The 20,473-nt window shown below is 39.6% G+C and overlaps 1 protein-coding gene across 3 annotated transcripts in view; it reads left to right on the plus strand.

Annotated features, from left to right (window-relative positions):
* The window catches only part of LOC145772233 (gamma-1-syntrophin-like), a 79,022-nt gene that overhangs the window by 4,355 nt on the left and 54,194 nt on the right, over positions 1–20,473 (plus strand). For all 3 annotated transcript variants that reach the window (XM_082584085.1, XM_082584087.1, XM_082584086.1), the window contains exon 2: positions 7,798–7,912. In XM_082584085.1, the coding sequence (XP_082440211.1) occupies positions 7,910–7,912 (3 nt within the window). In that variant the 5' untranslated portion in view covers positions 7,798–7,909. The remainder of the gene's footprint in view (positions 1–7,797; positions 7,913–20,473) is intronic.

A 20,473-nucleotide genomic window follows, 5' to 3' on the forward strand; every position in this document is an offset into this window, starting at 1 on the left:
ATACATTTTGGGCAGAAGAAATGCTAAGAAATTTAAGAAATTTCTTGTGAAAACTTTCATGGGAGTGCTGCAGCACCGCAGCACACACTAGCGAGCCGCCCCTGACTAGGCTACATGCTTACGTCCTTCTCATTAAAATGCGAGAAAAAGTAGATTATGGAATTATTTTTTGATTTATAAAAATAAACTTTGTTTTGAATTCCAAAACATGTAAAATTTATGTAGTGTGGCTCTGATTCATAACTTAAACTAGAAGGGGGGAGCAAAGTTTGCAAGTGAAGGCGCGCAGCCAAAAGAGTTTAAGAACCCATAATAAAGACTCTCCGTGACGTTTCTGTCACGGCATTCGGCAATGTAGCTCCTGCGGCTTTTTCTTTGCGAATACGCCATTATTGTGTTCCGACGTCCGCTACAGCAACATGATAGCCTACTCAAAGTTAGGCTGCTCGTAATACCGTGTGTGAAAATTAAATCGAATTCTGCTACAAGAAAATTTAATTTCAATTCAATTTTTATTTTTTGCTGCTTGCGCAAACATAAACAGAATGGCTAAGTAGACATACGAATTGACGCCAACAAAAGGGAATTAAAATACCGTAGGGGAGACCCGGGAGAGTTGAGCCAATTTTTCTACTTTGGTAAATATCTATCGAAATTTTTAGGTTACACAAATAATTTTTTTGGTAAACTGAAGGGTAACCATTCGCCTTCATACACAAAAAAGGAAATTAATCTAACATCATTGCATATATGTGTATTTCGTCGATGAAGTAAAAAAGTCATTTTGGCTCAACTCTCCGCCGATGGAGGAGAGTTGATCATAGTCTCAAGGTGAGTTGAGCCATAATGCTAATAGCATTGTATAAGTACATACAACATATAAGCACATGAAAACCGTTTTATTGCGTTGGTATTATAAGACACGAAGTTTTAAAATCTTGCTTGGGTATTCTCATTAGTGAAAAACCCAATGTACAAAAACACTCTGAAAAACGCAATCCGTTTTATCAACGCTCAGTCTACTGCAGCATTTTTATTGGGGGAAACAATTAAATACCATAAGCTCCACACGTAGCACAACTCAAGCGGCACAAAGTAATGTCCAGTATCCCATAATGTCAAAACATGTTTGTCCCATAATGTCAAACAAAGTTATGGAATCTGCGTGCTTGCTATTCCTTCCCAACACTCGCTGAAGAAAAACTCCTTCACACTCAGATCCATCGATAACATCAACTCTACCAACGTAATGCACAATTCTTGACTTTCCAAGTATTTTGACTATCACGAAATCTCCCTCAACAATTTCCTGATCTACTTCTTCTTCCAAGTCGGAGTCATCGTTCAATTCTATCTCCACATCACTTTCACTGGTAGAGCTGCTCTCAGAAATCCGCCGCTTCTGCTTTGCTTTATTCTTGGTGAGTTTAAACAAGGTTTTCTTTACCGACTCACGAGCAGGCTTTACTTGCCTTTTCTTTCGGGCATCAAGGGTTGCTGCAATTCCGTCTCGGATAGGAGTATCAGTTAGAATTTTAGTGCTATCTCTTCTTCTTTTGGATTTGTTCTTCCTTGGACCAGCCTTTGGGAAGGGCAGGATATCCTTTGGTGACACGTATATTGTTGATTGACTAGTGTCAGGTGTAATTTCAGGTAAGCAAACTGCTTCATTGTCCTTTTCGCTTTCACCTAGCACCTTCGGGTTGTTTCCTGTGTTACTAATGGCGTTTGATGAGGTAGATTGTTCTCCATCAACTGTTGCAGAGGGGTTATTTTGAGTGTTCACCGGGGAGGTATTTTGTTCTCCATTGCTACCTGCTGATGATGTCATTATCTCATAATCATTGACAGATGAGGAGACCTCTTGTATTCTGTCAGTGACTGCTGCAGGTGCATAGTCAGCCTTTGTAAATATATCACTGTTATAAGGAAATATGCCTGTGCTCTGAAAACCAGAAAGTATATTCCGAGGAACACATGAAGAAATTTGAGCTTCATTCACCAATGCAGGTATATGGTATATTGTCACAGTATTCCCAGGGTTAGAACGGATCCAAGCATCCATAGCATGCCCATACGCTTTTTTGTACGGGCCGTAAACTGCCTTATCTAATGGCTGAAGTTTGTGACTTGTGTGTGGTGGAATCGTCAGTAGAACAATGCCATTTGCTTTTGCTTTGTCAACTGCTCGTAGGGACACATGAGATTCATGGTTGTCCATGATTAGTGTTGTGAAATTTTATGTTGCTTCAAGTTGATGCCGCGCACTGCTTCAAGCTGATTAGTCTGCGCGGCGTTTAATCCTTGCTTTCGTCTTTGTGTTATTGTTGTTGCTTTCTTGCTGAACGTGCAGCTAGATGGTTGTGGACTGTTTTACTTAGTTGTTCACTTATCTTATGTTAGGTGCTTGTGATGGGCAGACTTTAACTTGTGTTTGTTTATATTTTGTTTAGTTGATTAAAGCCTTTACTTTAAGGTGAAACAATATGTTCATTTTTATTTAATGTTCATTACAATTAGCAATACTTTTTCATTTGGAGTGCAACGTGTGTGATGTATAAAGTGATCTAAATATTGTTGAAACAAATCTTCATTCATCCAGCCAGATTTAGTTGCGGTTCCTTTTGAACCTACTGGACCTCCACGGATAAAATATTCACGATAATTCTTTCTTGGGAATATGAACATAGGTGGGAGCACGTGACCACTAGCATTAATTGCATTAACTACGGTTACAAGTTCCCCTCGTTCAGCTGATGTCACGGATCCAACTTGCTTAATTCCTTTTTCTACAACAACACTGCCTGGCTTTTGAACAGTGGTGCAACCAGTTTCGTCAATATTGTATATATCTTGAGCCTGAAAATGATAGCGATCCATGACATCAGCTAGGTTGGTGAAAAATTGGCCAACTGTGTAGCGATTGAATGCTTTAGCTCTCGCTAGGGACGTTGCCTCTGGGGAGCGAATACTAAGACTTTGCCGATTTTTAAACCCTAACCAATATCCTTCTCCAGCGGATTTATTATTTCTCCCCTCCAATTGTCAGGAACTTCAACGTTGTTTTGAATTGCAAATTCATATGCTAGGCGTCGACATTTAGCTTTTGACAATCCGTGATAACTAGCTGCAAGGTTTTTAATATGTAGTGCTAATTCGGCTTCCATTTCAGGAGAAAATATCATGTTGCTTAATTTACAGTTTACATAACCAGTCGCATTAAATTCTTGTGATCTTCCACTTTGCTTTGCAATATAGCGTGTTAACGTCATTCTATCAACTTTGTGGTTTTCTGCTGCAGAGCGTATGCTGAGGCCACCTTTGATCGCATCTGCTGCACGTTGGAGTGTATCTGCAGTACTTCCACGTTGTGTCTTTCGTTTGTATACTTGCGGCATTGTATTCTGAATAGAAAGAAAACATGTTTTACAAAAACTTATTTAACAGGAGATTTGAGCCATGGCTCAACTCTCCTAAGCATAAATGGATCAACTCTCCTACAGTAGCCTACGCCATTTTTTGACTTCGTCATTAATATTTTGGAAACAGTGCTTTGAAGTAGATCAAACGTATCCCAACTAAAGCACAGTCTATAACCTACATGCTACACCTGTTGCAGTAATACTATCTGCTTTTGTTATAGAGAAAAAAAGTATCTTACCTGTGAACCAAAATTTTACTTTTTTGCCTTGATATAACGTTTTCTTTCTTCAAATTTTAAGCTTGCTGTTGAGCACACCCTTGTCTACGTTAAAATGGCTGAAAACGATAGACGCTAACATAGAGGGCGCTAGTGATGAAACATCTGCACTAAAAGTAAGATTTTAGAGGGGTGGATCAACTCTCCTTGTGGCTCAACTCTCCTGGATCTCCCCTACAGGCGTACACCAATAAAACAGTGTTACCATTATCTTAAAATTGCACAGCCACCAAACTTAGAAGCGAGATCTTGCAAGTGCAAGGGTGATTAAACTTAGTTACACAAATCCAAAAGGAGACAAATTTTCTGAACTTTTGCTTTGAGAGTCTTAAAAAGCATTTTTAAAAAGAAGTGATGCCATAAAATACTCAGAAAGCCGAAAATTACAAGAAACCGGGGTACATAAGCCTGTCTTGTTTCAACGTAATATGCATATGCTTGACATTTGTCACATTAAGAACTGGGAAGCAGCTGACTCGATGCAAGGCCTACGAGAGGGAGGTACGGCGTACTCTTGAGGGCCCAGGCCTATGATTGTTGGGGGGCCCGAAATTGTGATTTTATAATTTACGCGCAAAAATGTTTGGTTAAAACCATCCTAAACGACTAAATTCAAGCATAAAAGTTGTTATTCGTTAGTCCTTGGGGGGCCCGTAATGCAGTAAAAGGGCCAGGAAAGAAATTAGGTGTCCAAAGTGGTGACTTAATGCTTTACGTTCAAACATGTTCTAGTAAAAGCACCCTAAATTAAATCATAAAAGTTGGTTATTCTCCTGTCCGGGGGACATAGGGTAGCAAAAGCAGGGTTGAGAAAAAAACGGTAATACGCCACTCTGATGGGCTATTTGTTAATTCAACTACCCGTAGCCTATACTTGCTTTACATCTAGCCTACTGCTAAGGTTTTGTTAAAAAAACAGCTTAGGCTACTGGTAACTTTTCAACTGTCTTTCCAAACAAGTATTTTTTAAATATGCTCTATGTAACATTTACTAACTGTCTTATGTGGCTGACTGTACCAGCTGCACTACAAAACTTTCTGCAATTTTGAATATAACCGCATCTTTCAAGCGCTATAAACTACCGCCCTGGTAGTGTCATAAGAATAAGGCAATCGCTGTGAGCCTTCGCATCCCCTTCTTTAGATATCCCTGAGTTGGGCTCAGGCCCGTAGCCAGGGGGGGCCTCGCCCCCCCCTGAAAAAAATTTTGCCCCCCCCCTGGCAAAATTCCAACATTCTCGAGCAACAGCTACAATTGTAATGATTTTGCCCATCTTTCCCGTTGCAGAGCTCCAACCTAGGCCCAATTAACTACAATTGTTTTGTTTAGTTAACAGCTATGATTAAACAATTTCGCCCCCCCCCCCCCCACCCCCTCCTTTGGCAACCTCAACATGTTCAATTCAACCAAGGCCAACACGTGTTAGGTTGGTAGAAAAATTGTCAGAAACTGTGCAAAATAAAAATGTTTTGAGAAAGAATGATAACCTAACAAAGAGGGAATGGTTTTCCAGCAGGCCTACAAACCGGTACAAATTAGGCTATTTGACATCAGCTGTCGCTATTTTCGGTACCATATTCTAAGGGTCAGTGATAACCAATTTGTGCACTGATAAATCAAATTAGTGCAGAGATAAATCGCAAAATGTGCAGTGGTAAAGCAAGTGGTTTTTGAAGACAACGCATACAAAATATAAACCGTAATCTTTTAAGCAGTGTTTATTTTTTCTCTTCAATCAGTGTACCGGTAATAATAATAATAATGTTAGTTTTTATATAGCGCTGTATCCATCGCAGAATGCGTTGCTCCTCAGCGCTTTACAAAGCAGACAGTGTCAATGCAGCCGTATAGAGGCGCAACTGAGTACATTATTACCCGAATCCACTCCATTACTCAGTGCCAAGCAGAAATTAGATTCAGTATCATTTTTTAAAAAGTCTTTGGTATGACGTGTAAATAAATTTTGTTTCTAGTTTTCTAATCTGTAAAGTGTTCAACCTTGCAGCAGATATTGCTACATTTGGATCTAGCACTGCCGTTTGTGAGTGTGGATTCTCAGTGTTAACAAGGGTTGACGCTCCCACTAGACGGAGCATGTTACAACCAAAACAGGCAAACTTGGTGCTTATGGCCTTTGAACATTCTGTATCGAAATCTATCGATGTAGACTTGTTTGTGAGACGGTTTGCATCCAAACATCCGCGACTGCAATAGACTAGCTCACGGGTGTATAGGCGGAATGTAATCATATCTATCAAAATCCTCGGCACTAGCTTCTTCGAGCCAGTTAAAGTTTTTGCTCATAACCAGTGGCGTAGCCAAAGGGGGGGGGGGTCTCTTTATGTCTCTAAAACAAAGTTTGCCTAACTTTAAACGAAACTGCAAAGAGCGAGTTTTGCCATTACCAAACATTCAAATATCTTAGCCTGGAATTAGCAACAAGAAAACATAGAGACTTGTAGCTTTATTTCCGAAAAATGCCGAAGAAAACATGATCTTATCCTTTTGCTATGCCACCGGACAGCACCATTTTACAGGAATATTCATACCCACATTTTTGTTGAAAATACTCTCAGAATGCACCAAATTCAAAGTAATTTTTCAAAATTTTCTGGGGGAGGCCCCCCAGACCCTCCGCCGCTGGGTGTCACGATAAGCGAAACTCGCCGTCAACCCCACCCCCTTTCAAAATTCCTGGCTACGCTACTGCTCATAACAAGTAGCCTAACGCTATTTATACAACAAGTCAACAATTGCTGTGTTATGTTGGTCATTGTAATATGGTTGCCGTGATTTAACTAGCGGATAAAATAAGAGACCAGTGTTGGGCTTTACACTAATCTAATATATTGCAATTTTTGTGGATACCGGTATTTAAGAGGTTAAAATGCCAAAATCATTTAAATTTTTTTGGCCCCCCCTAACAAAAGTTGGCCCCCCCTAGCTCTGCGGTCTGGCTACGGCCCTGGTTGGGCTAGTGGCTAAGTCTCTATTTTTTATTACCTATAGTTAAAGGTAAGGGGTGCAACCTAGTTCGTACCCTGAACAGTTCGTACCCTCAGTTTGTAGGCTACCCTGAAAAGATGGTACCCGGTCAGTTGGTCGACAGACATTTGGTCGACAGGACAATTGGTCGACAAGACAATTGGTCGACAGGACGTTAGGTCGACAGAAAGATTCATTTTAGGGTTAGGGTTAGTTAACTAACCTTAACCCTAACCTAACCCTAATTCTAACCCTAACCTTGACCCTAAAATGAATCGTTTTGTCGACCTAACGTCCTGTCGACCAATTGTCTTGTCGACCAATTGTCCTGTCGACCAATTGTCTGTCGACCAATTGACCGTACACCGAAAAGATCGAGAGAAAAAGTTAAAAAAAGTCGAAGTCGCTGATCGGAGTTTCCGTTTTTCCGCAGTTTCCGCAAGCATTTAAAAATTTCCGGTAATGATCCTAAGAGTTTGCCGAAGTCGCTGGACCCTGATCGCAGTTTACGCAAACATTAGGGTTGATCTGAGTTTCCGCAAACATTTTAAAGTTTCTGGTAATGATCCTAAGGGTTTTTGTTTGTTTGCGGAAAATATTAAAATGTTTGCAGAAACTGTGATCAGCGACATCGGCTTTTTTAAATTGTTTATTCGATCTTTTCAAGGTACGAACTGACGGTACGAATTAGGTTGCATCCTCTTGCTCCTCTCAACATAAGATATGAGATGCTGCCCCTATACTGAATCAAATTGACATTTTTAACTCTTCCAGGTTTTGCAATTTTCTTCTTTATGCGCAAAATAGAAGAAAACACCCGCACTTGCTGTTGTTTCTCTAGGCAAGAAACTTTACGATAATTGCCTCTACCCAATGATCGATTTCGAGTAATGGATAGTACCAAATTTCAGTCATAAGTAAAGTAGACAACCGGAAACAGACGTTGCCGTCGGCTGCAGCGTGGGTCAGGTGTACGTCGGAAGGCGTACACCGATGCATAGCGCTCAAGTCCGCTTTCCTGCAATGCAGGATAAAGATAAACAAACAAACAAACAAAAAATGATTGACATGAAATGCCCTCATTGTAAGTTATTTATTGTTTGCATTGCAGGTATTAAACTACGAGTCAACTTTTCTAGAAAGTCTCTTCAAAGTTGCAAATTCTTCTACAGCTACTGAAATAGTTTTTGAGTGATTTTGCAAGACCAGTTCCAGTTAATATTATGGTAATATGAATTGAATATGTTCTTCATCTAATTATTGTCTATGGATGTTTAATGGTTTACTCACATCATGTAATTTGTTATTTTTAGCCTCTTCCATATTGCATCATACATTAAAAGTTTTAGCAATCTACAATACAGTATGTCACACAATGTGACGGTGTTGTTGGTTGATAATCATCACTAGGATGTTTAGGATTTTTTTTAATCATTGTTTTTTTATAATTATTTTTGTTTTTATACTATTTTCTATCATTTCAATCATTTTTCAAGTAACAAAACAAAAAGTAATAAAGCTGTTTTCATTAATCATAATAAAGTTATGCAAGAGAAGCTGTATTATAAAATTATAACTGCAGAATAACTTAGAAATTAGTTTACTATAGTTTTGCATAGAATTGCCACTCAACTTATCAGCACAGGCATTAAAATTCGTTTTTTTCCTGCAACGACCGTGGCCTACTGGGGGGGGGTCCACGTCTTTTAGGCGCTGACAGTTAGGCGCCGGTCAAATAGGCACGCACACTGTGGCGTCGGGATATTTAGGTGCGGAGCACTGTGGCGCCCGTTCATTTAGGTGCTATTCCTAGTAAAGTCTGCAGATTGTATCAGCTTGACAGGTAGGGCAATGCTTTTCACACAAAATGTTGTATTGAACAGAAAAATATGTCTGTTTTGTTAATACGCGTGCATTTATGTGTTGTTAGTCATGGTTTCAGTGAGTGAAGCTGCTTTATCAGGGAATGCTTTTCACACAAAATGTTATATTGTACAGAAAAATATGTCATGGCTTCAGTTGTTGAAGCTGCTTAGACCTGCAATGCTTTTCACACAAAATGTTATATTGAACAGAAAATAAATCAAATATAGTACGGTAATAACTATATTTGATTTAATTCGCTCTGCTTTGCTTTTTTGCTTAGCATTGAGCACTTTTTGTAGTATTAATAGTTTTCTTAGTTTTGAACAGAAAATATATAGTTTTTTTAATGCGCGTGTTCGGCATTTATTTGTTGTTGGTCCAGGTTTGCTTTGGCGAAAGCTTTATCAATAAATTATTATTCAAGTTTCCGAACATGACTGAGTTCACTTTCAGAGTCAAATAGTAACTACACTAAAAATATACCGTAGCCTATATTCAAGCGGGTGGTAAAAATTTTGGTGTGCAGTGCCTGACTATACAGGTACAGCAAAAAACCTACTTAGCAAGCTCTTTTGTTTATAGGCGCCGACTTTTCAAAAAACCTTGGGGGGCGAGAAAGGTGATGACCTCATAACCATAACGCTATTTTACTCAATTACACATAATTTACTCGCAATCATTCTCGTATCATTTGTTCAGTTTGTGCTTTCAGTCCGTCCGGGAATATTCCAGCAGCGTAAGTTACTCTACCATTTACTTTGAAATTTCCGTACTGTATGAGAAAACCATGCGATCAGCTGCTGTTTTGCGGGCAAGAGCAACGTAGGCTATTTTTCGCTTTCGGCATTCTTTAAGTCCATTTAAATGATCTAAATCTCTTTTGCAAAGTGCTTTATCTTTGAAACACCACTTGTAATAACCATTTTTGTTGCCCCTCAACCATAAATTTACGGGGGGCACCACCCCCCGGCCACCCCGGAAGTCGGCGCATATGCTTTTGTTTGAAAAGGTTCAGGAGGTGTAAATATGAAGATTTTTATAACATTTTGTGTGAAAGTATCGCCCTACCGGCCAAACTGATGCAATCTGCAAACTATACTAGGAATAAGGAATAGCACCTAAATGAACGGGCGCCACTCCGCACCTAAATATCCTGATGCCACAGTGTGCGCGCCTAACTGTTTGCACCTAAAAGACTTGCTCCCCCTACTGGGAGCTCCTTCTCGGCGGCCAAACCTGCATACTTGGATACCAAAATAAAAATAACGACAGCACAAGTAAATAGAATTAAATTTACAACAATGTTAAAATGATCACTTAGCATTGTTGAAGTCTTGGCGATTTTCTGCAATAGAATTGTTGTACCACGCAATAACTGCTTTATGGGGATTGTGATCCAGTAGTGTGTTGTGGGACCATCTAACGACACTCGCACAAGTGCCTCCAATGTGGCTGTTTTTAAAGAAGTGCACTGTTGCCCTCACCATCGCTCCCTCAGTTCTTAAAATCACCAATTCGTTTTCCCGTAAGCACCATGTCTCACTTCCATACAGTATTGCTGATCTCGCGCAACTAATATAAATTCTTTCTCTCATTTTCAACGGAAATCTTCTACCACATAACAACTAACGACACTCCCTGAATTTCACCCAACTAAATCTTACTCTTGCAGTCACTGCCCATTTCATAACTGCTTGCACGAGTGCCTCTGGTATTTCTTTTTTTATCATTGCCCATTCTATCAACCTTGTCAAAATAAAAATAACATCTGTTTGATTGATTGATTGAATCTTTATCCTCGGACTGGGAAAGCTTCTTGCAGAGCTTAATCCTGGCAGTTTCACATACCTGTAGAGGCTTTGAATCACTGACGCAGGCCCGGTCACCGAGATTGACAGAGTGAAGTTTCCGATTGTTGAAGTCTTGTTGCCAGGGAACTATTCCATCCTTAAGATGCCGCTGAATGGAGAGCAGTCCTTAACGTGCGTTGCTCAAGCGCACACCCCGAGAGTCGAACCAGCACCGCTTGCTCTTGAAGCTTCTTAGTTCCAGAAGTGACGCGCTAACCAATTGAGCTATCGGGGCCCCCAGGTTGGGAACCCCCGATCTAGCACATGCTGACTGATCTCCATCATTGCTTTTTTAGATAGTCCAGGAGCCTTAACCGATTTCATTTTCTTTATAACTTGCATCACCTTCTTTCGAGTAACTCTAACTCACATATTATGTGGCTAGCTGTTGTTTTCTTCCCAGGCATAAATCCACACTGCATCTCGTCCAGGTTCACTAAAGTTCTTATTCTATTCTCCAACACCCTTTCCACTACATCCATTTCATGCTCTAACAGTTTTACTCCTCTGTATGACTCACACTTCATTATATCACCAGTCACCACGCTCATCTTCCATTCATTTGGAATTCCTTTTCCATCTAGCACAGGCGTTCCCAACCTTTTTTTACACTGTTGGCCCCCTTTGAAAATTTTGAAAAATCAATGGCCTCCCTATTTTTTCAACTTTTTGAAAAAATTAAGAAACGTCGTTGTCATTAAAAAAATTGTTTATACAGTAACCGGTAGTTAAAATGATAAAGTGATATAAATACAACACACAATAAACATGACAGTACATTAATTAGTTATTACATAATTATGCAGTTAATGTGATGGTTGAGCTTGTTTTTGCTCTGACAATGTCTTATTGCTGGTTTGGTGGTGGAAAGAGCAAGTCGCAACTGTTTACAACTTTATATTGAAATCTTATATTACAGTCAACCCCGCTTAATCGGCCCACGTTTAATAGGACCACCCGCTTATTCGGACCATTTTGCACTGGTCCCGAATCCAAATCCATTTTTCTGTACAATTTTCCCCGCTTAAACGGACCACCTTCCGCCCTAAAATAGGCCTTTATGGTTAACGTTTTTTACTTGTTATACATTTTTCTGCGAGGTGACGCGTCAAGAGTTGTTGATGGGCAACGTGCTACGTTCTCACTAAGCCATTTTAAAGTGAAGTAGGCTACAGATAAACAAACGCTTGTTGTCACGTCATAAGGTCAATTGTCATCTAATCAGAATTGCAGTAATTGTGATGCAGCACCGAGTACTGTACAGAAGAATGAATGAATGCTTTTAGTGCTTGAATAAAAATGGCAAAGACGAAGATGATGAGGCCAAACCTTTGCCTAAGGTTACCCATCGTGAAGCCAAGCATTGCGTTGCAATACTCCAAAAATATTTTGTCGAACAAGGAGCCGAGCAAGACCTCCACAAGCATTTGGATGTTTGTGTACAGACAGTCCGAAAAATTGCTGATAAAGCCAAAAGACAGACGACCCTTGATGCATTTTTCCAGTGACTACTGTACACTTGTACAGTTGTACTGTATTTTGTTTTGATTGTTGATGGTGTTTTGGTTGTGTTTATAGCCGCAATTGTAAAATGCTTAAACTATTTTCAAAAACGAAAAAAATAACGAAATTCGTTCTCCCGTTTAATGGGACCACCCGCTTAATCGGACCAATTTGGCTTGGTCCCGATGTGGTCCGATTAAGCGGGGTTGACTGTATTATTTTTGAAACAACCGGGAATTAAAGACCATTTCATGAAGATTTTGGCAAAATGTACTAGTATTTTTATTAAATTTTAATTTATTTCTTTTGTTATATAGTGTTGGAGTGGACTTAGCAGGGTTGAAAAAAACCTGGTTTTTTTTAAAAAAGCCCAACCCGCATGGGTTTTTTTAAAAACCCATTTTTTTGGGGGGGTTTTATTGGGTTTTATATATTTAAAAAGATGCAAAAAAGGTAGATTCATGCTTATTTCGCACCTCAAATACTACTTTTTATCAATGAAGTGCCTCTCACTCGGGTCTGCTACCATTCGGTGAGTCCGATTCGGTGAGTGCCTTTTTCGTTGAGAGCCCTATTCGGTGATTTTTTTGAAAATTATTGGGTACCGTAGCCTAATTGTCATTGCCGCTTTTACATCGTTTTAACGTCGTTAAACGTTGAAATAAGACCCTAACTCGTAATCCCTAACCCTTAACCCCTACCCTTAACTCTAACCCCAACCTTAACCCTTACCCCCTAGCCCTTAACCCCCTAACCCTATAACGGCAATGATAATTAGGCTACGGTACCCAATAATTAAAAAAAAAGTCACCGAATAGGGCTCTCACTGAAAAAGGCTCTCACCGAATAGGGAACTCACCGAAACGGGCCATTCCGCTCTCACAGTACATGCTGGCATAACTCAATAAAATAATGCACTAGGGCTGTTCAGGGCTGCGATTTTTTCTTTCTTGTCGAACGACCAAAAATTCTGCGTATGTTTGTCGAATAGTAATATGTTGTCACAAGAGTCAGATTATAAGCGTTTGGCTGCGAGTTACCGCACAAGTTGTGTGGTATCAGAGTCACTTACTTAAGCTTTTAATCGCACGCTGGTTGAGTGATTGCAAGGGGTATCAAGCGCTAAGTTATGTACCTACCGGACATGTATACAAATTGCCCTCGATATTAGCTTGTATCTACGACGGCAAAAACATTGCCGTCGCCAAATCAACAAACCTTGGATTACGGCGGCAATTGCCGTATGCTTTAATGTTTAATCAAACAAAATTTTATGCGTTTCTTCATCGCGTGTCACACGGCGGTAGCCCAGAGCATCACGCAAGCTATTTTATGCGCTGACAATGCTCTTATGAACTGTAAAAAGTTTGCAACCTTATAAATGCCGGCTTATTGTTACGCAAAAGTTATTTTTTCATCGAATGCTTATTGTTTACCGATGTCGTTGCGAATATAGATTATAGTGAAAGAAGATACACTTAAAAGTAGAATTTACCTGCTATAGATTATCAAACAGAAGGAAAAGTTAGTGTGGTATTTTGCAAAATTTGTAAAGAATTTTATGACGGAAACAAACTGGAATTAGAAAAGCTACGGGGTCAAGTTAAAAAAGTAGTACGAAATTCGATAAATGGTTCTTGGGCAGTAAAGTAATGCTTCCGATCATATGGCATCGCGCGTTCATGAACGGGCAGTTTTGCATCTTCAAGTATTCTAGTGACGACGCGACAACCTTATCCTCCGATACAGCATCTGATAATTCCGATTCTGACAGCTAGTTCTTTATCAAACAGACTCGTGTTTGCTCGCAGTATCCCAATTGTGCCGAAATTATGTTAGTGTAAACGTAAATCGAGGCAATCATCTCGTAGTGAGCTATTAATTTGTTACCGGTACCTGGTTGAACAATTAACGTTATTTTATGATAATTCAATTCAACGTCGCTAGATGTCGAATTAATGTCAAACAAACTTCTTGGGCATTGATACGCAGGCATCAAAATTTGTTATTTTTGCATTGCGACTTCACGTCTGTAGACGTTGAATCAATGTAAAAATGACGGGTTTTGCTAGCTAGGTTGTGTGCTTTTGTGAATGCAAGTGCAAAATCGCCCATTACGTAATCACAGAAACCCTTTTAGTGGAAGGAAGTCGAGTTGCAACCGTGTTTATCTGTCTACTATTCTTCATTCACATTGCAAAAAAATTCTCCATTCTTGGAACAACAAGTGGATAAGTCAGACATAAATACAAACTTGCATAGACCTTGACAAGTAAAAGTAGCCTACTTCGAAGAAAGTTAGAAACCCGTTGTGTCGAATAGCACGAAACGTGTGTGGCGAAATATTTGATGCCAGGCGTTAGTACTTTCCCGCTGTGTTCAAAATGTTCCTTTCCATAAAAATAGCGGCTTTTTTCATCTGTATTTCTGCACGTCTGGTCGGAAACTAGGCTGTTTTCTACATGTGAAAAACTTTCGTAGCAAGTATCCAACAGTCATTTTACCAGAGCAATATTGTTAATTAGCTCAAACTGCGAAATACAAACTGGCATAGACGTTGACAACTCAACGTAGCCTAGGTTATTTCATCTATAAAAGAAACCCGTTGTGTCGAATAGCACGAAACGTGTGTTGCGAAATGTTTGATGCCAGGTGTTGGAACTTCGATCAAAGCGTTCTCCCGCAGTGTTCAAAATGGCGGCGCTGACGCCTTGGGAGTTTCTCGTGTGAAGCGTCGCTTTTAGACCTTGCTTTGAAGTACCTGGCACAAAAAAGTTTACGTAAGTCAGCACTCTTATGATTGCATCACGTGATGCTCCCCCCCCCCCCGATTGTTCCTCGACCTGACGATGTTTAGTTCTCTCTCGGTTTTTTTTTCCTTTTTATTTTCGTTTTTTTTTCGTAAGGCACGGCGTTTGTCGAATAGTGATGGCGCGTGTCAAGTGACCTCGTCACCGAAAAAGGCAAAAATCGCAGCCCTGGGGCTGTTTAACTATGAGGCCTTCTTGCATAGATGAGTTTTAGTGCAGTACAAAGTGGCATTACTTGATTTTTGTGTACAGAAATATCCGCTGTGTTCTCAATTTATCCCTGGAAATTTCCTTCACAATCACATCCTGAAGTCCTAATTTGAAGTTTGTTTTAAGTACATTGTGGTACTTTGGTTCATTTTTTCAATTTTCTGATAAAAGTTGGACAAATATGATGCTCTGGGTTTTTTTTATGGTTTTTTTTGGGTTGGGTAAAATACCGACAACCCTGGGACTTAGAGATGATAAGTTAAAAAAATTACTTTTTTTTCTAATTTTTCCATGGCCCCCTTGAAAAAGGCTCATGGCCCACTCGGGGGCCATGCCCCCAGGTTGGGAACCCCCGATCTAGCACATGCTGACTGATCTCCATCATTGTTTTTTTAGATAGTCCAGGAGCCTTAACCGATTTCATTTTCTATATAACTTGCATCACCTCCTTTCGAGTAACTCTACCTCACATATTATGTGGCTATTTCATGAATGTTGCTATTGGTGCATGCTGCCAGGGTATATCCACTGATCTTTGACTTCAATACTTCGGTGGTGTGGGTTTCTTGCAGGAGCAATGCTGTCACGTTATGCTTTTGTGTGAGATGTTGCATTTGGCTTTGGTAACGACTTCAACGTTTAACTGCAAGATTGTTACTCCGACAGGAGGATGAATTCCTCCTGTTGGACACCGGGGCCAAGGGTTTATTCTTTTACCACCTTGGGTGCCCTGTGAGTTGCGGTCTCTGATTGTTGCCATTTGCTTCATAAATTTGAATTACCAGGACTCACCACGAGGAAGTTGGCAACATGAGTCCCAAAATCGCCCCATTGGTTCTTTATTTTTCCATATAGTGTTACCTTTTCTATTCGAACGCTGGCTTTATTGCATTACAATCTTGTATATATAGCAATAATTTAATGGCATATTTGATTCTTTAAATATTTTCAAGTTTTTAATTCTCTACAATTAGCAGTGGGCTATAAATGGGCAATTTTTTGTTTTGCTTTAGGGACAGTTTTTTTGTGTTCTATTTAGCCTATCTCAACATAAAATGAGAAAATTTTTGACCTGAGTTCCAAGAAAAAAGTGTGCAGGGCGAAAATTCAAAATGGCCGCCATTTTCCCGAAAAATTACGTTTTTAGCTATTACTTGGTCATTTTGGGGTATTTTTACCTGGTTGTGGTGACTTACCCTATGTTTGTGGGGTCAGGCAATCTGTTTAAGCAATAATAAGTATGCTACCGGTATATCTTTTATGTGTAGAGTTATGATATAGTTTGACAAAGTTACCCACTTTTTAAAACTTATTTGTTGTTTTTATTTCGATCATCAACAGACTTTAAACTGTATGAAATTGTCCTGCTTTCAGGTAAATCTATAAACAAATTCAAACATAAAAAGGCACTCTGTCAGGAAGTAGCAGGTGCAAATGCCTTTGTAAATAAGAAGCCCACAACAAAAGTAACTCTACACTTTGACACTACACAGAGACGTAGGATAGACGGTGATTGGCCCTGGCTCATCTTAAATTTTCGTGATAATGATTACTCTGATTTTAAAGTTTTGTGATGATGATTACACTTAATGTAAGATGATCTCTCTACATCTTCTCTTCTTTGCATTTAAAGATAGAAACCAAATAGTTGCCCTTTTATGTTGAGACGATGAAGAGACTATAGGTATCTGCCAATGACCCTCGCTGGACTGCAGTACGTCTATGGGAGCAGATTGATGCCATCATGACAGATGCCACAGGCAAAAATCTCAAGATTGAGATAGGGGTTGCAGAACAACTTGCATCAAAGCATGTGCCATATCATTTTCTTTGTAAGTTGAAACTAGAGTTGAATATTGTTATAATATTGTAAGTTGAAACAACAAATCTGTGGTTGAAACTGCTCTGGCAGTTCTTTTAAAGCTCACAGCCCATGAGGGTGATGGCAAGCGCAAGACAGCATCTTCAGCAGAAAAGTTTGATGTGATTTTAGAGGAAGCTGGAGTATATAAGTCGTTTAGCCTCTACAAAGAGCGACGTTTTACCCGACTTGGATATCAGGTAGATGCAGTCTATGATTGCATTCCATACATGAAGCAGTTACTTGCCAAGACACCGCTAAATAATCTTGTTGGACCTTGTAAAGTTTACCTTGAGAATGATTTCATCATAGCTGGATTCGAAGCACTTGAAAATTTTACATGCCAAGTGACAATGCCCTTCCTTAACCGTGTAGAACAAGAAAACCGGATTTGGTAATTGACATCCTTCCTCAGCTCTGCAGTGACCTTGCTGAAAAAAGACACACACCCTTCGGGACTACCATGTAGAATGGACACATGTGAAAATGGAAGACAATGCTCCACAAAGCGATCTTGATCATCTTCTTGGAGAAATGTGCATCCAGGCTGGAACTGCAATGCAAGCTTGAGTATTGAGATGTTGATCTTAATGCTGCTCAAGCAACTCCTCTCCATACACTGGTATCAGACCAACGAAAAAACCTGCCGACAAACAACTTGAATGCAGAGAGGTACTTGGCCAAGTTTGGTTATCTTGCTTCACAATCGGCCAAACACTCAAACAGAATGTTCAAGACAAAGAGGATCAAAGATGACCTTATGCTATCAGAAAGACAAATCACTGAAGTTGAGCGATCAACCACTACTATTCTCAAACAACTAGATTTAATGGAGGTGGCCTGAAGCAACAAGCAGAAAGAGAAGAAAAAGCAAAGATTGAAAGAGAATTTACGAAAGAAAGTGACAACCAGTGATTTTATTGACCAACTCCTTGTGAAATGTAAAAACATGGGGGGCCTTTTACATCTGTCCGTGAAGTAAACACTCTTGTTTCTAAAAAAGTCACCTGAGCTAAAGACATTCTTCAGGCAAGAAATCCAATATCAGAGAGTCACCTACCAACATGATGCAGATGTCCGCAAAGATATTTACCAGGTCAACAAGGTATCCCAAGAGGAGATGATTGAGAATCTCACTGTACTTCTAGGGAAGACCACTGCTTCCTCAACTTGGAAATCATTTCCAAGTTGAGGAAGCAGTGGTCTTCCCTTGTGAAGAGGAAATAGTGCAAACACTTACAGGAGCTAAAGAGGCCGAGGGTCAGGATATGGAAGGTCTGGTGTTCCAGCCAAACCAATCACTTGCCGTCATATAGGATGTGGGAGAAAAAACAAAAGATGGTACGTTGGGTTTTACCTCGACGATAATGGGGGTGGAACTTCTGATGTGTGCTGGCACAGGAGATGAAACTTGGCAGCGACCACCTGGTACTGATGACATTCAGGACACTATGGAGCAACAGATTGTCCATGTGACAGTTTCAGGAACTTCAGTCTTTTCTCAGAGAAAACCATGTTACACATTAAACAATGCCCCTGAAATTGAAACTTTGTTTAAAGAAATCACCTAATAAAGGTAAAAAAACGATAAATTAGTATTAAGTCAACCTCCAATTGTCAGTGACTTTTCCGATATGCACTAACAGATTGCCTGATCCCATAAACATAGGGTTGGACACCAGAATCAGTGAAAACAACCCCAAAATAGTAAAGTTATGGCTAAAAATGTGATTTTTTATGGAAAATAGCGGCCATTTTGGATTTTTGCTTTGCACACTTTTTTCTTGGATACAAAATCAAAAATTTTGTCATTTTATCTTGAGATAGGTTAAATGGAATAAAAAAAACTGTCCCCAGTGAAAAATAACAAAAAAAGTATTTTTGACCCATGTATAGTAGGGTGGATCGATTTAGGTGGGTAAAACACTTTTTTCCTCATCTTGCTTAGCTTGGGGTTGGAAAACTTGCCAATTACTACTAAAAACAGTTGTGCAAAATTAGAATGTAATCTGACGACATCTTGACCTGCCACCAGCCACTTGAAAATTTACTATTTCCTTCTACATTAGGGTGGATCAATTTAGGGGGGTGTAAAACTTTTTTTCTCATTTTGCTTAGCTTGGGTAGCCAAAACTTACCATAGGGTATATAGTAGGGTGAGGCTGATGCCCCTATGACTCCCAATTTTTCTGGCCCTTTCAACAAATGTTCTATATCATATAAATAGTAAAAATCCAAAGTTTCAGAAAAATTGGTTGACCCCTTGGGGTGCCAGTTTCATGTTCAAATTCCTGCAGTGGTGTGCTGTGCATACCCTCCAGCTTCGTATAGCAAAATCTAAAGAAATTGCCATTTTTAGCAATGTTAAGTCAATTTTGGATCTACTCAACAGGCCATGAATATGATCAATTGATCAAGGTGAGGTAATGGTCATACCGCTTGTAAATACATGTGAATTGGAGGCATTGCTTTGAGGGAGGCTATCTGCCATCAGCATGGCAGAACAACAAGGCAGCAACATACGCTATATATAAGACTAATGTACTAATGTGGTCAACGATTTGCTGTAGGTTCTCAATTCATTTCAGTTCAGCCTACAGAAACATAGAGCATGGAACTATGTACTATGGCGATACTATGAACTATGTACAGAAGTGCATGCAGTGCAGTGGTGTATTGCTTTCACTGATGAAATACAAGCATTGCATCCAGGTGGAACATGAAATAAAAGAGAAGCTGTCAAAAAAGTTGCTAATCAAATGGTTAGATCATATTCACTTGCAAACATAAACGCAATTACCCAAAAGAAGATGGATGGAAAAATTGTTAATTTTTACGACTAAGATTTAAAAAAGTTGCAAAAGATAAATGCCACTGATCGTGATCACAATACAGCAATAATAAATTTTCAGAATGTTTTAAGCAAAACTTTGCCAATTTGGCTTAAAAACATGTTCAAGTTGCTTAAGGAGGAAGAAGATGTCAAATTTTTAGAAAGTATGATGACAAACAGGATTGCCACATTTGCAGGTCGAGACATGGTAACAATAGAAAAAACAAAAATAGAACCGAGCAGCACTCTGTAGAATTAGCTAAAAAGGAAGAAAACTGGAAAAAGTTAGACAATTCATAGACACAACACTTGATGAAACAGCAGACTTTTCATCTGATAATGTCTCTGAAACTGAAGCTATTTTGCCAACATCTTACAAAAGGTGTCATCGTCAAAGATGGCACAACGATTCGGGTGCCTTATGATGTCCTCAAATACCCTTCGATAGTTGGGTGTTGTTTGAGGAACAAAATTAGCCCTGTGGCCGCTTCCATAATGATAAGGGAATTTATCACTGCGTGTGGTGGAGATATCAAAGGTGAACCTTAATTATACACACTACACAGGCACTGAGGTATCGCACCAAAACAGCTAAAGAAACTGCCAGTGCCATTAAAGAAAAGTGGCAACCTCCGTTACCTGGGACTAGATCCCTACATTGGGATAGAAAGCTGATGTCCAGCCTCAATTTAAAGGTCATTGATGAAAGGCTGCTACCTGTCCTTGTTTCTGGTCCGAGTGGCGTTAAACTACTAGGAATGCCTAAGTCGCCTGCTAGCTCATCAGAACCTATGGGAGAATTGATCAGTACTGCAACAGAAAAGCTACTTGATGATTGGAACTGCAAAGCATCG

The sequence above is a fragment of the Aplidium turbinatum genome, chromosome 6 (genome assembly GCF_918807975.1).
Source record: "Aplidium turbinatum chromosome 6, kaAplTurb1.1, whole genome shotgun sequence".
In the NCBI taxonomy this organism is placed as follows: Eukaryota; Metazoa; Chordata; class Ascidiacea; order Aplousobranchia; family Polyclinidae; genus Aplidium; species Aplidium turbinatum.